This window comes from Drosophila virilis, chromosome X (assembly GCF_030788295.1).
Source record: "Drosophila virilis strain 15010-1051.87 chromosome X, Dvir_AGI_RSII-ME, whole genome shotgun sequence".
NCBI classification, from domain to species: domain Eukaryota; kingdom Metazoa; phylum Arthropoda; class Insecta; order Diptera; family Drosophilidae; genus Drosophila; species Drosophila virilis.
Window position 1 is genome coordinate 7,014,767 of NC_091543.1, and position 12,959 is coordinate 7,027,725.

The 12,959-nt window shown below is 37.8% G+C and overlaps 2 protein-coding genes across 3 annotated transcripts in view; both read right to left on the minus strand.

Moving 5' to 3' along the window:
- LOC26531751 (ESF1 homolog) overlaps positions 1 to 12,959 on the minus strand; it is a 35,147-nt gene that overhangs the window by 6,990 nt on the left and 15,198 nt on the right. The window lies entirely within an intron of this gene.
- Gclc (glutamate--cysteine ligase) overlaps positions 744 to 12,959 on the minus strand; it is a 28,780-nt gene continuing 16,564 nt past the window's right edge. Inside the window, exons 1-5 of one of the 2 annotated variants that reach the window (XM_032439091.2) lie at positions 9,936 to 10,064; positions 4,382 to 5,008; positions 3,208 to 4,310; positions 2,466 to 2,647; positions 744 to 2,392 (exon numbers count right to left, since the gene is read on the minus strand). In XM_032439091.2, the coding sequence (XP_032294982.1) occupies positions 2,209 to 2,392; positions 2,466 to 2,647; positions 3,208 to 4,310; positions 4,382 to 5,006 (2,094 nt within the window). In that variant the 5' untranslated portion in view covers positions 5,007 to 5,008; positions 9,936 to 10,064 and the 3' untranslated portion in view covers positions 744 to 2,208. Of the gene's footprint in view, positions 2,393 to 2,465; positions 2,648 to 3,207; positions 4,311 to 4,381; positions 5,009 to 9,935; positions 10,065 to 12,959 lie in introns of those variants that run through there. The other variant, XM_032439064.2, reaches the window with a different exon arrangement.

Below are 12,959 nucleotides of genomic sequence, written 5' to 3' on the forward strand. Positions count from 1 at the left end.
TTTAAATTATTTTTTTTATTAATTTTTTTTTTGAATGCCAAAACGTTTGTGTGTGTGTGTGTGTGTGTATAACTATATTGTATAAGTACAATGTGAATTGTTTCAAGAATTTGTTTTCCAAGTCAATTTAATATATATGTATAGGTATTAATTAGCAACTTTTTGATTTCTCTATTAACGCTAGTCTAGTAAAAAGTTCATTGTTTTTCCCTAACTTTGCTCCATGCCAACGATTTGCTCTAACTCTGTCTCTTGTCTCTAATCATAAGTCCTAAGTACATTTTGTGAATTTGAAATAAATATATATATATTTATATGTATATAGTTGCATATATATATATATATATATATATATATACTCTTTCCATTCAGAAGGCATTTTATCAAAATGTTTTTGTTTTCATTATGTTCGTATATAAATTTGATTTGCTTTTATAAGTACTAAATTGTAAGTGTTTTTTTTATTAAGAACAACGTTTTTTATTTATTTTTTTTCGGATTTTTTTTTTTTATATAAATATCTTTTTTTTTGCACAACAATTTCGCGTAGAATCAAGCTTCAACAATTGTTTTTTTTTTTTTTTCAATTTGTTTGTTTTATTTATAATTTTTATTTTTTTTGCCTGGCTTGCGGTCACAATAACTGCATTAATAATATGCTCATATTTATAATAGTAATAATAATAATAGCAATAATAATAATAATAATAATAGCAATAATAATAATAATAATAGTGTTCGTGATACAATTACACACAGACAATAATAAATTATAATAGCACAAGTTTCTCTCTCGTTTTTTGCTTTTTTTTTTTGTTGCTTGTTTTTATCATATAAATGTAAAAACTTAATAACATTGGGCCACAGTTTGTAAAATGAATGAATAAAAAAAAAAACCGAAACAATTTAAAAAAATTAATGTTAGAAAAGGAAATACAAAAAAAAAAAAAACTTGTTATTCACTTTGAAGAAAGAAAATAAAGAGGAAAAAACTTGTTTTGAAAAAAAAAAAAAAATAAAAATAAAATAAAATAAAAAAAAACCACTTGTTTTTTACTTTGAACTATTCCGTTTAGGTATTTTTTTCTTTTGTTTAACTTTTTTTTTTTTTAATTTTTGTTTTATATGTTTTTTGTTTTATTGCGTCATGTGGAACGGCACTTGGTTGAGATTTTGCTAACTGCGCCCAGAATTGTTGGGCGTGTGTTGTGGCATGTGTTGTGGCACGTGTGGCACGTGCGGCACGTGTGGCTGGGGCTTGCAACAACTTCAAGCACTTGCGGCCATATCATATTAATAATAATACAAACATACGTATGCATATATACATGCATACATCTCTCTCTCTCTCTCTATATAATTCTATAGTTGCAATAAAAAATTGATTTAAAAAACGTAAAAAAATATATTTTAAGCATTTAAGTAGCCAGATCGAGTTGTAAGATTTTGAGTCGGTTTCGTTTATTGTTTTTCTTTTTTTTTTTTTTTTTTTTTTTGCAACTGGCGGCAAACATGCCCCACCGAATAGAAAACCCACACAACATGCCACGGCTGCTGCTGCTCGATGGCCAGCCAGGGGGAGGGGGAGGGCCTCATGCCTTGCCCCATGTTGCCATGCCCACCGGCCACGTGCTGTTGCACAAATTAGAAAAACTGTTAGAATTATGCTACACAAAAACAAAATATTAATATTGATAGATTTTGCAACGCCCCATTTCGAACCGAACTAGGAGCGATGCCCATTGCCCGGCGTTGCACGCGCATTTGCTGCACTCCAAACACAGCTCTCTCACTCTCTCACTCTCTCTCTCGCTCTCTCGCTTACTCTTTTGCCTGTGTTGCAGCCAGGACTGGGCCTGGTCTGCGCTGATCCCCTCCAGCTGTAAGCCTTGCCACGGGCTCAGCCACACAATATATATATAAATATATATAGATATATGAATATAAATATATATATATATATACATGTATATATATATATATATATATAGATATATGTATATGTAATGTATGTTGAATTGCTTTCATTTTTGCTGCTGCTGCTTTTGCTTATGTTGTTGTTTTTGTCGTTTTTGTTTTGATTTGTTTTGCTTTGATTTGCTTTTGTTTTATAGTTGCTGTTGTTGTTGCTGTTGTTGCTGTTGTTGTTGTTGTTGTGTGTGTGTGTGTGTGTGCGCGAGTGTGTGTGCTTGAGCTATATCAGCGCAATCATTTGTCCTCACAGCAGCCAGTCTTGGCCAGCTGCTTCTGGAGTGCGGGCGGAATGAAATCTTTCGTCTTGGAATGATTGCCCTGGCCAAGCAGCGCCGGCTCCACATGCTTGCCCTCCTGTATGCGCTGTATGCACTTGAGCAGATCATAGTTAATTCGCTCGCTAACCACCGAATCTTTTCTGTAATACCAAACACAAAAATGCATATAGAGATATTTATTTATACATATATTTGTTGATTTAGAGCACTCACTTGTAGTCCGGATGGCTGAGCACCTGCTCGCGTATCCAGGTGGCCGTTGTAATTAGCTCGCCGGCGGCGCGCTTCTGTATGAAGCGCAGATACTGTTCAATGGTGCAGTGCGTGTCCGTGTCCACCTCCATGGACTGCAGATAGCTGCGTATTAGCGGCACCAGGCCAGGAAATACACCAGGCTGCAAGTGGGTTAAATGCAAAAGTATTATTAAATGTATCAGAATATAGCTCTTTTCTAGTTTCCTTTGCTTCTCTATTTAAATCCTCTAATTCTGTTGTTAATTCTATGCTTCATATATTTATTTTAATTTTCTTCTCTTTTTTTAACGTACACAGGGGTATTCCCCTAACAATTTGCTTGCAGCTGTTAAATTTATATCACTGTAAAGCCAAACTAACAGCGCGCTGTTATTTTTACCAGCTATAGCTGAGCTAACAGCACTTTAACATTAAATGTGTTAAGTAATATGCCAAGCAGTGCACTGCTTGACTTAAGCAGTTAACCCATTTTATCTTGTGCCCGGTAAGTTAACGCCTAATTTTAAAATGTATTTCAAACAAATGGTTTTTCTAAATGTTAGGCAAAAACCTGGTTACATAGCATTTCATGGACATTATGTCTGCACAAGCCCCTTCAATTCGTTTAGATGTTGCACACAATGTCCACTAACATGAGCTTTAACAGGTACATGAGCAATGTACATAGTTGCTGTTAGCTCTGATCAGTTGAGAGACTTACCTTGCCATTGAAGATCTCATTGATGGTCAGCAGCTGGAACAGCTCGTTCTCCTCATCATCCGTATCGGTGTGATCGCTGTCGGCACCGTTTTGAGTGTGTGTGCCATTGGCCTTGACATTCCCATTGCCATTGAGTCCAATGCCATGTCCGTTCAGCTTGGCGGTGCCATTGTAGAGGGTTGGCTCAGCATTGCTGGCCTCATCGCTGCTGCTGCCATTTGTGGCGCTCGAGGTGCCATTGATCTGGACACAGGCGGCGCGCTGTTCCGTCGACTTGGACGATTTGCGGAACCAGAATTTCTCCTTGCGGCACGCGTCACGCTTCTGGGCCGTCTGCATATTCTCGTCGACCTTGCTGATGGGCGTTAGGAAATTGAGCTGATACGATAAGATGACACGCGTGAGCAGCACCACAAAACAAACAATGGCCGCATTCTCGAAGTCCGAGATTTGCGCCTCGCACGGACGAAACTCGACACGCCAGCCAATCGAGCTATTCGGTGGCGGCGGCTTGAAGCGCATCGTTTGCCAATTTGTCGATTGAATGTTCTCAAAATGATCTGTGTCCTCTTTATCATTCTGATGGACCTTCTCGCTGAACAGGGACACAGTGTCCCTAATGAACAGATGGGCCACATGCTGGGCCAACAGATGATCGATGCCGCCCTCGATTAAACGCTTGTAAACCTCCTCATCGTACGTAAGCTTCACATCATTGTATTTGGCGCCCTCCGGTGACAGATACGAATCGATAGAATCGTAACGCGACTTGGCAATATGAAATTTACTATTTGTTAGCGGCTCAAGGCCGCGCTCCTCCAATGTGCGGCAATCCACCGAGGAGCTGATCACATTCCAGCGGCAATCCGATTCGGTTAGATAGCCTCGATAAACCGGCGAGGCGGCAGTCAATGCCAACATGATCGGGCAGAGCGGCGCCAGTTGATCATAAAGACGACGTGCCTCCGTTATGTTGCACGCCTGAAATGTCAACTGGAGGCAGCAACAGCCCATGCCAAAGCCCATGGCATCCAGCAGCACAACATCCGGCTCACCGGGCGGTGCACCCTCGACGGGCAGCTTTGTGTTCACATCCTTGAAGACTGCAAACGAGAAAGTGAGAGCATTAGCTACCATTATATATATATAAATGTAATTGTATATAGCTATTTACCCTTCAGCTTGATGGAGACCTTCTCGCCGCGTCGCATGCGTATGTTGCGCGTGAGCGTCTTGAAGCGTGGATGGCCCGGAAAGATGGCCTCGTCCGGAAAGTAGAGGGAACGCGCAGCGCTAAGCGGATCCTCGGGCCGGGGCTGATACAATGGATACGTAAAGTTTGGCGCACCAAGACGTGGAAAATTTGTAATGGACATCACACACTCATCGCTGGCCAGCAGCTCGGTGACCTCTTCGCGACGATAGCGCATATTCGCCTCGACCAGATTGAAGTGGGCCATAAGGCCGCCAAAAGGTTTGCCCGGCGTGCCCTCGATCATGTAGGCGCCATATTCGGGACGCCACAACGATTTCACGCCCTTCGGATCGGCCAGTTCCTTTTCATTGAGCTTCGCCAGCAGATCCTTGGCCTTGAGTGCGACACGTGCCACCTTTTGGTCATCATCGAACTTGACAATTATATATTCGACCTCATCGCCCCATTTGAGTATATCGCCCTGGCGATCCTTGAGTCTGTGATACAGATTTATGAACTGATTGATGCCATGCTCTCGTACATGATTTGCCAGTTTTTTGGTCTCCTCCCAGGAGAGTGGGTTGCCCTCGCTTAATAGGCCCATTGCTGCAAGTGAAGAGAGTGAGAGTCAGTTACGGTCGGAGACAAAAATTGAGAGAGAAAAAGAGAGAGAGAGAGAGAGAGAAAGTCTGAAGGGAGCAAGGCGAGAGACAGATAAAGAGATAGAGTTAAAGAGATTGGGAGACAGATAAAAAGACACACAGAGAGAGAGAGACAGAGAGAGTTAGAAAGTGAGAGTGAGAGAGAGTGAGTATCTGTTCTATTAGAGAGTTTGTCACATTTGAGATATCTTTGGAATTTTGAATTTCTAAATAAAATGTTAGCCTTCGGCTGACTTTCAATTGATCAGCTACTCTACAATCCCAACTGTATCTATATGTACATATATATATATATATATTCCTGGTCAAGAAACTCTTTGAGTGCCAAAATAATCTTTGAGCCAATTAAACACAATACACATTTCAAGATTCAAATCGTATGCAATAAAATAGAAACCATATCAAGAGCCCCACAAATCGCGACAAAATATCTAATCGGCCAGATAACTGCCAGATGATGATAGCCCGTGTCCATGTCCATGTCCGCAAAACCCGACACAGCAACAGCAGCAAAAATCCCAAATGCCAACAGTATCTATGCCAGCTAATTGCAGAGTGAATGTATCGCCATAGACTTAAGGTAGACTCAATGCAATGAAAATCGCATAGAAGGGCGAAGGTAAACAGAATGCAATGAAAATCGCATAGAGGGGCGATATTACAGGAAAAAAAAAACACAAAATAAATCAATTTAGGCAGCATTTGGTATAAAAGAAAACCTTTGCTCAACTTTAACGTGTGACTATATCATATCAAAGATTTATATATGTTATAAATTCGTACATATATTTAATTGTATAAGAGTAAGAGCATTCAGTTAAACAGCAAAGAAAAGAAAAAACAATACCTTTCTTCAAGTCAAGTGTTTTTCCCAAGCCTCATGCGATTTTTGATTTCCGACGGATCTTACGTTTATTGTTATATAAAAAATTATGTAGAAAAAAAAGAAGGAATATCGTCTAGCAGCGATTAGATGTATTTCTGCTGTATTTATAACTATATAAGCAAGGAGGCTACGAAATTTACAACATTTCGATTGAATTAATTGATGAGCACAACGAACAAAAGAAATGGCAAATCGATAATGCGCACCTTGCCCTGACCACACGCCTTCCCTCCCCCCGCCACACCCCTTCAAACGCGCCCTGACACACACAAAAACACACACACATACACATACACATACACAGTAGAAACCTTTGTAATAAAAAAAACAAAATTAATCAAATTATTGATAAGACAAATTATAACAGTGCATAGGTAGTTTTTATATGTATACATAAAAATATTATATATATATATATATTTGTATTTATATTTATGCATATACGCGAACCCCATTGAAAATGTTTAAGCGGGGCATATTGGTTTTGTTTAAACGTATGTAACAGGCAAGATTGGGGTACTTCGAACCCGAAGAATAGGTCTCAATATCAGAACAACGAGCTGAGTCTATATATATATATATATATGTATATATATATAGACACATATATATATATATATGTATATATATATATATATATAACTTTCCATCTGTATAAACGCATCTACTTTGGAAACAACTTAAGCTAATGAGTGAAATGAGTTCATCAACTTTCTTACGATGTCCTCGCTCTCTTTTATAATAACGATAAATATCGATTTTAAGACTCGAGGATTATTTACAGTCATAAGCGGAACGAGTTGATGCATATTTTGTTCGATATTTTAGGCTCAATTCCATAATATCGATAAATATCGATTTTAAGACTTGGTTCTTTTAGCAAAATTCGAAGCTTATTTAAGCTAGATACGTCGAACTTGGTCGACAGCTTCTCGTTGCCAAAATGGAAGTGAGTTTATCACCTTTATTTCGATATCCACGCTCATGTTCATACTATCGATAAATATCGATTTTGGGTATAAGTTTTCTTAAGATTATTGAACGAAGATACGCCAAGCTTGGTAGCTAGCTTCTCGTAGCCTTAAGCGGCATGAATATATCTAAGCTCATTTTTCTGACATAGATAAATATCGATAAATTTATCTTTACCTTTACTTGCGAGCTTTGCACTTTGGCATATGCCGACAGTTGATATTTAAACCATGAAAAATAAGAATAAAAAATAAGAATCGGACTGGAACTAGTTCTAGGGCATCTTTCAGTCGTGTACTCCCCACTGGAGCACTCTTACTTGTTTTGTTTATGGCCACAATTGTGCGCAATGTGTCTGTATTTTATTTTGGTACTCAACGAGTTGTTGTTGCTGCTGCTGCTGTGCGGCACTTGACTTTAGTTGATTGAATCATGCACTCAAATGGGTATTTGCCAAACACCCAAACACCCGCTCCACACCTGCCACCCCACCCCCTTCAACCCAGCACCGCTTCGCACTTGTCGCACAACGAGCCGCGGGGTGGTCCCGCTGACACACTTGTTGTGCGCAGATTTATGGCCAATTCAACTGGCAATATTAACAAGAAAGACAAAGCCGCCAAACGGGGCAGGCGCCGAAGTTTGTATACCCTAACAAGCAAAAGGTTCTGAAATGAAAATCGCATAGAAGGGCGATACTAAGGAAGAAATTCAATTCAAGCAGCAGCTGATCCGGAATTAAATCGTGTCTCAGATGAAAGAGGCTTAGATTGTCGATTAGTTCATTTTAACCCAATATATATAAAAAATATATGAAAAGCATATTGAAACATTTTATTTGTTGGATCTTTAACTTGCGATAACTATTAAAGCCTAGATAGAAACCAGTTTGTTTTTATATTAATTACCTTCAAACGAGCCCTAATCCCAATTATTGGAATAAAGAAAAGTCTTTTGAAAAAAAAAAGAATTGTCGTAATAATTTTTCGTTCGAGGTCAAGTCGAAATAATAACAAAAAAAATAAATTGTTTACTTCCATTGCCTATTTTTATTTCATTTTTTTTTTCTTTGGACTGGCCTTGAGACAGGCCGCATTAAAGTCTGAAGCCGAAAGCTTGTTTATAATCTTGAAAAAACTATTTTATTTAGTTGAATATTTGCAAGCATCAAGTCGTACTCTGTGAAACATAATAAAACCAACAGCTGTTGAGTGGGGTCAGTTATAGAAATTGGTATGGAATATATGCTGGACTATGTTCCAGTATGGTATAATATGGTATAGTAGAGTATAGCAATTCGAATTGGATCATTTTGACATAGATATGTGCCTAAAAGAAGCCAAGTCTCATCGGAGACAAGTTAAGTTAGACTGGCGCATAAAAGTGTGGAAGAAATATCTCTATAAGGACTTAGCATATCAGTTATCTCTGCTAAATGACTTTGACTAGGGTATTGAGACCAATTTGTGGCACCTTTTGATGAGTTTTAACAAGAAAGAAGATTAAAGATAGACACACAGACAGATACAAGGTCAAACAAAGGGTTCCTCTAAACGAACTCAGTTAAAGATTTTGAATGGAAAAGCGTATTTCGGCTCAGCACACATTTGATGGCCTATTTGTAATGCTCGTCGGTTAGGGTATCAGGAAACAGCAACAATAATGAGCAACAAAAAAAAAAAAGAAACATGACTGCGACTATAATTGCAATTGCAATTGAAATTGAAACCGAAACCCAAATACCGAATCGAAAAGAATTCAAAAGACTGAATTATTGTGCTCGCAAATGATTACAGTCGATTAGGAAATACAAAAATCGTTCGCTTGTGACAACAATTTCAGTTTCCAGCCGAACTAGTTGCAAAGACAACAAAACAAATTTGTTAACACCGACTGAAATACTCTATAGCAATAGGACTGAGCGAGTCTTTATATGGCAGTTTTAGGATTTGGAGTAGATGGATTTGGGTAAAAGAGTTGCTGCACTTGCTCGAGATATCTGAAATAGGAAAATGTTATCTATACAAAAAGTGAATACGCGATTCATCTTCCTTCTTCCATTAGAACTATATGATCTAATAGATTGATTCAGTCGATTTTACTTTCTGCTTCCTTTAGAACTATATGATTTAATAGCTCGGCTCTAAAAGGTTTTTCTTCTTCTTTGTTAAGAGCTTGGTTAAGCTTGATAGATCATTCCTATGGCAGCTATATAAAGTAATGACCCCCATATATGACAGTTATATGATATAGTTGCCCGATCTGAACATTTACGAGTTGTGTGAAAGACGAGCCTGACAGACTCTTTGGCATCGAAATACACAGAAGCAGACGGCCAGGTAGCTGTGATATTGATCAGGAATATATATTTATATATATATATATATACTGCAAGGGGTTACCAATTTGTAATACCCGCTAGCAGGGCCTGGTGAAGTTCTTAATTAATTATGCAAATGTTAGACGTCGCTCAAATACACAACAGATCATTCTCAACTTGGATATATACTATATATATACTATTTGGATATATACTATATGCATATATATATATATATATATATATATATATATATATATGTGAAGCTGGCAAAACTTAACAATTTGCCAGTCTTACGAGTTGTCAGTCACATCATGAAATATCTTGGCTTCGAACACTTTTAATCATCGAGATTTCGCATTTAATTTTGATTCATTATTCAAATGCATTTCGTAATGCACGCGATTGAATATCAGTTGATAATCATTTAGTTTTATGAATAAAACAATTATTGAATCTCATTTGAATGGCACATTGTATGGCAGAAATGTCGTAACTGAGTTGGGCATAGTTCATTGTTATCACATACAACCGACTCGAACCGGCAATCAACTAAATTACACGATATGCGTTTAATTATATTCAATGTTCACTCTCACAGAGACAAAAAAAAAAAAATAATAATAATAATAATAAAAATAATAACAAAAAGGTTGTAAGAAAAAAAAAAAAAAACTGTGAAAATGAATATACCTTCAGGTTCGTTGCAGTTAGTTAGCACGTTTTAATCAAAATACTAAGGATACACTCTCTTTTTAGTTGCGCCCCTCTGAGGCACGGCCCAACTAGAACTTGATCGCTTCACGGCCAAACGACGACTAAATATACCCGCGGCCAGACTCCAGCTTATTATGCAGCGGATATGGACGACGCTCGGCCAACGGACAGCCTGTTCGTATCATGAGTCGAAACGGCCGATCTATCGATCCGTATCGATCGTACCGCCGCTGCCGTTGATGACGACGAGCCGCTGACAACAACAACAACAACAACAACAACAATACACAAGAATACCTCGCCGGGGGAAAACTGTGTACAGGGAGCCACCGTGTGGCAAACCACGCAAAAACTAGGCGAACTCCATTTGATTTGTTCAAGATAACTTTCAAATTGTTTATTATAGAAGTTTATAAGTTCTATGTTGAGAAATATAGTCAACCGATCTGACCGATTACGGCATATATAATTTCTGCAATAGTAAGACGAGCCATGAGAATACTTTTTAAACTGAGCGGCTGTTACCAATTTATATATAGATATAGTTAGGATATAGTCCTGCGATCTGGACAATGTCGACATATTAAATATCTTTCATTGAAAGACTTGCCTATGCCAAGTTTCATTAGTCCTACAACTGAGAGACAAAGCTAATCATACTTATCAAGAATATAGATATATATATACTTAGGATATAGTCATCCCATCTGACCGATTCTGACATATACGCTACCTGCAACAGCAAGACGAGCCGGACAATATTTTTAAAGCGAAAAGACACAACTGTTCACACCGATCAAGAATCTCTATTCCAATATATATAACCATTTTCCCAAAAGGCAGTTAAAAAGGCAAAAGAACTCTAAGCATTGGATAGAGTTTGAGTTAGGATTACGCACCATTTTTGAATGGAATAGAATTTAAAAGTCATTCAAACCATATACATATATATTCTCCGCTGCAAGGTGGCAACACTGAACATTTATCTTCAAGTCAAATATTTAATAACTAGATTTGGAACAAACTTTGTCAGAATACAACTTTTCAACCGCAGGCAAATGTTTTATTTTGGCAACGAAAACATTGTGTTGGTTCCACGGTGCGCAGGGAAGTTTTGCCCATTTGGGGGCTCTCATATCTGTGCAGGAGCGGATGTCGCCGTGTTTGGGACCAGTTCGGAAGGCGGGGTAGCGTATTGTGGCACTCGAAACTATTGATTGCCATTATAATTATTTGGACTATGTAATTTATTATGCATATTTAATACCATGCGCAAATAAAAATACTTTGTCTAGAGTACAATATTTTTTCTATTTTTTTTTTTTTATTAAATATTTTTTTTATTTTTTTATTATAGATTTCAATTGTTTGATTTGGGCGGCATTTTGATTTATTACACTATAAAGATTATAATTAGACGGTGTCGTAATTTGATAGACCATAACTAATGCCCAGTAGCTACATAAAAATAGGTATTATACGAGGGCAGATCAAATCATATATTCCATTTGATTAGATCGTATATTAAATATAAAAGATTTCGCCTCGCTTATCAAACGTTTTAAGTATTGGAAATTTGGGGCAGAAGTCAACAAGAAAACTTTGGAGTGTGTGATTAAGAAAAATTGAATAAACTTCGAGCAGGTGGCAACACTGCACATTTATCTTCAAGTCAAATATTTATCAGTTAGATAAACTGCAAAAAAAAAAAGGTGAGACATTGTTAAGCTGTCCGTTTGAAGCCATTTAGATATATAGGATTCTGCTGTTGGGCGGCAACACTGCACATTTATCTTCAAGCCAAATATTTACCAGCTAGATAAACGACAACGCTCAACGGGCCGATAAGAGCTAATCATAGCATGTTAAAGTGCTTGTTAGGCACGTGCCAAGGTTTACCAACCAATATTGAATGTGACATAATATTTTCTTCGTTCAGCCCTCGCATTTCTAATAAATATATAAAAAATACTAAATGACGCATTGTAAATCTCATCGAAATCAGCTCAAGCTGAATTATTTAAAGCGGAAAGAAAATACAAATATAAATGTACTTGGATGCCGTCTTAGTTTTACCAGAATATCAGTTGAAGTAGCACTTAAATAAATTGAATCAAGAATGCGAACAATAACATCTATCGAGGGGCGGGGCGCTGGCCGAAGGTGATTATTGGTGACTGGTAGCCGTTGGCCAGTTTGCCAGTTGGATGGATGGATGGATGGATGGGTGGTATGTGGTGTGGGCAGTGTGCTGTATGGTGTGTTCTGGTGTGGAGTGGAGATATTGGGAACTGTTACTTTGTTTGTTTTAGCATCGAAAAAGGTGATCCGATTACTGTTCTTGGTACAAACAGTCGAACAGCTGTCAGATTGCGTTTACAATTGAGTACATTATGCATCAGCCGAAGTTCTATATAAGATCGAAATCGTATAATTCCGTGGTTCTGGCTCAGCCGCAGCTGTGGCTAATTATAACTAAAAATTCCACACACACACACGCACACACACACAGATAGCCGCAGAGCGTTGTAATTAGTTGAAACTTGTCATGAGCTGTTAATGTAATCCAAAATCGACTTTAAAACCAACAATTAACGACTAATTGGATGCTATAAAAAGTTATATTAGAGCTAATATAATGTGACCATGGAGGCCAAGAAGCGACACTGTATCTAATGCTAAAAATTATGGAGGTAAGTGCAATACATGTATATACTCATAGACATACATATAGTGACATATCCATAGTCGCACCCACCCTTTAACATAACTTAGCACATAAGCATAAGCACAATTATAAACATTTCTAATATTGTAAACAAAGAGCCTGGTGATAACATCGACATTGGTCAAGATCAAACTGTCCCCCTTTGGTAGACATAAACAATTCACCCTAAATATCACGCCACTGTCAATGTTCCCATCAGAGTACTATCCCACGCATAATTGCTGACGCAGCTCAAACTTCACTCAATTTTGACTCAAACTCTCTCAAAGCGA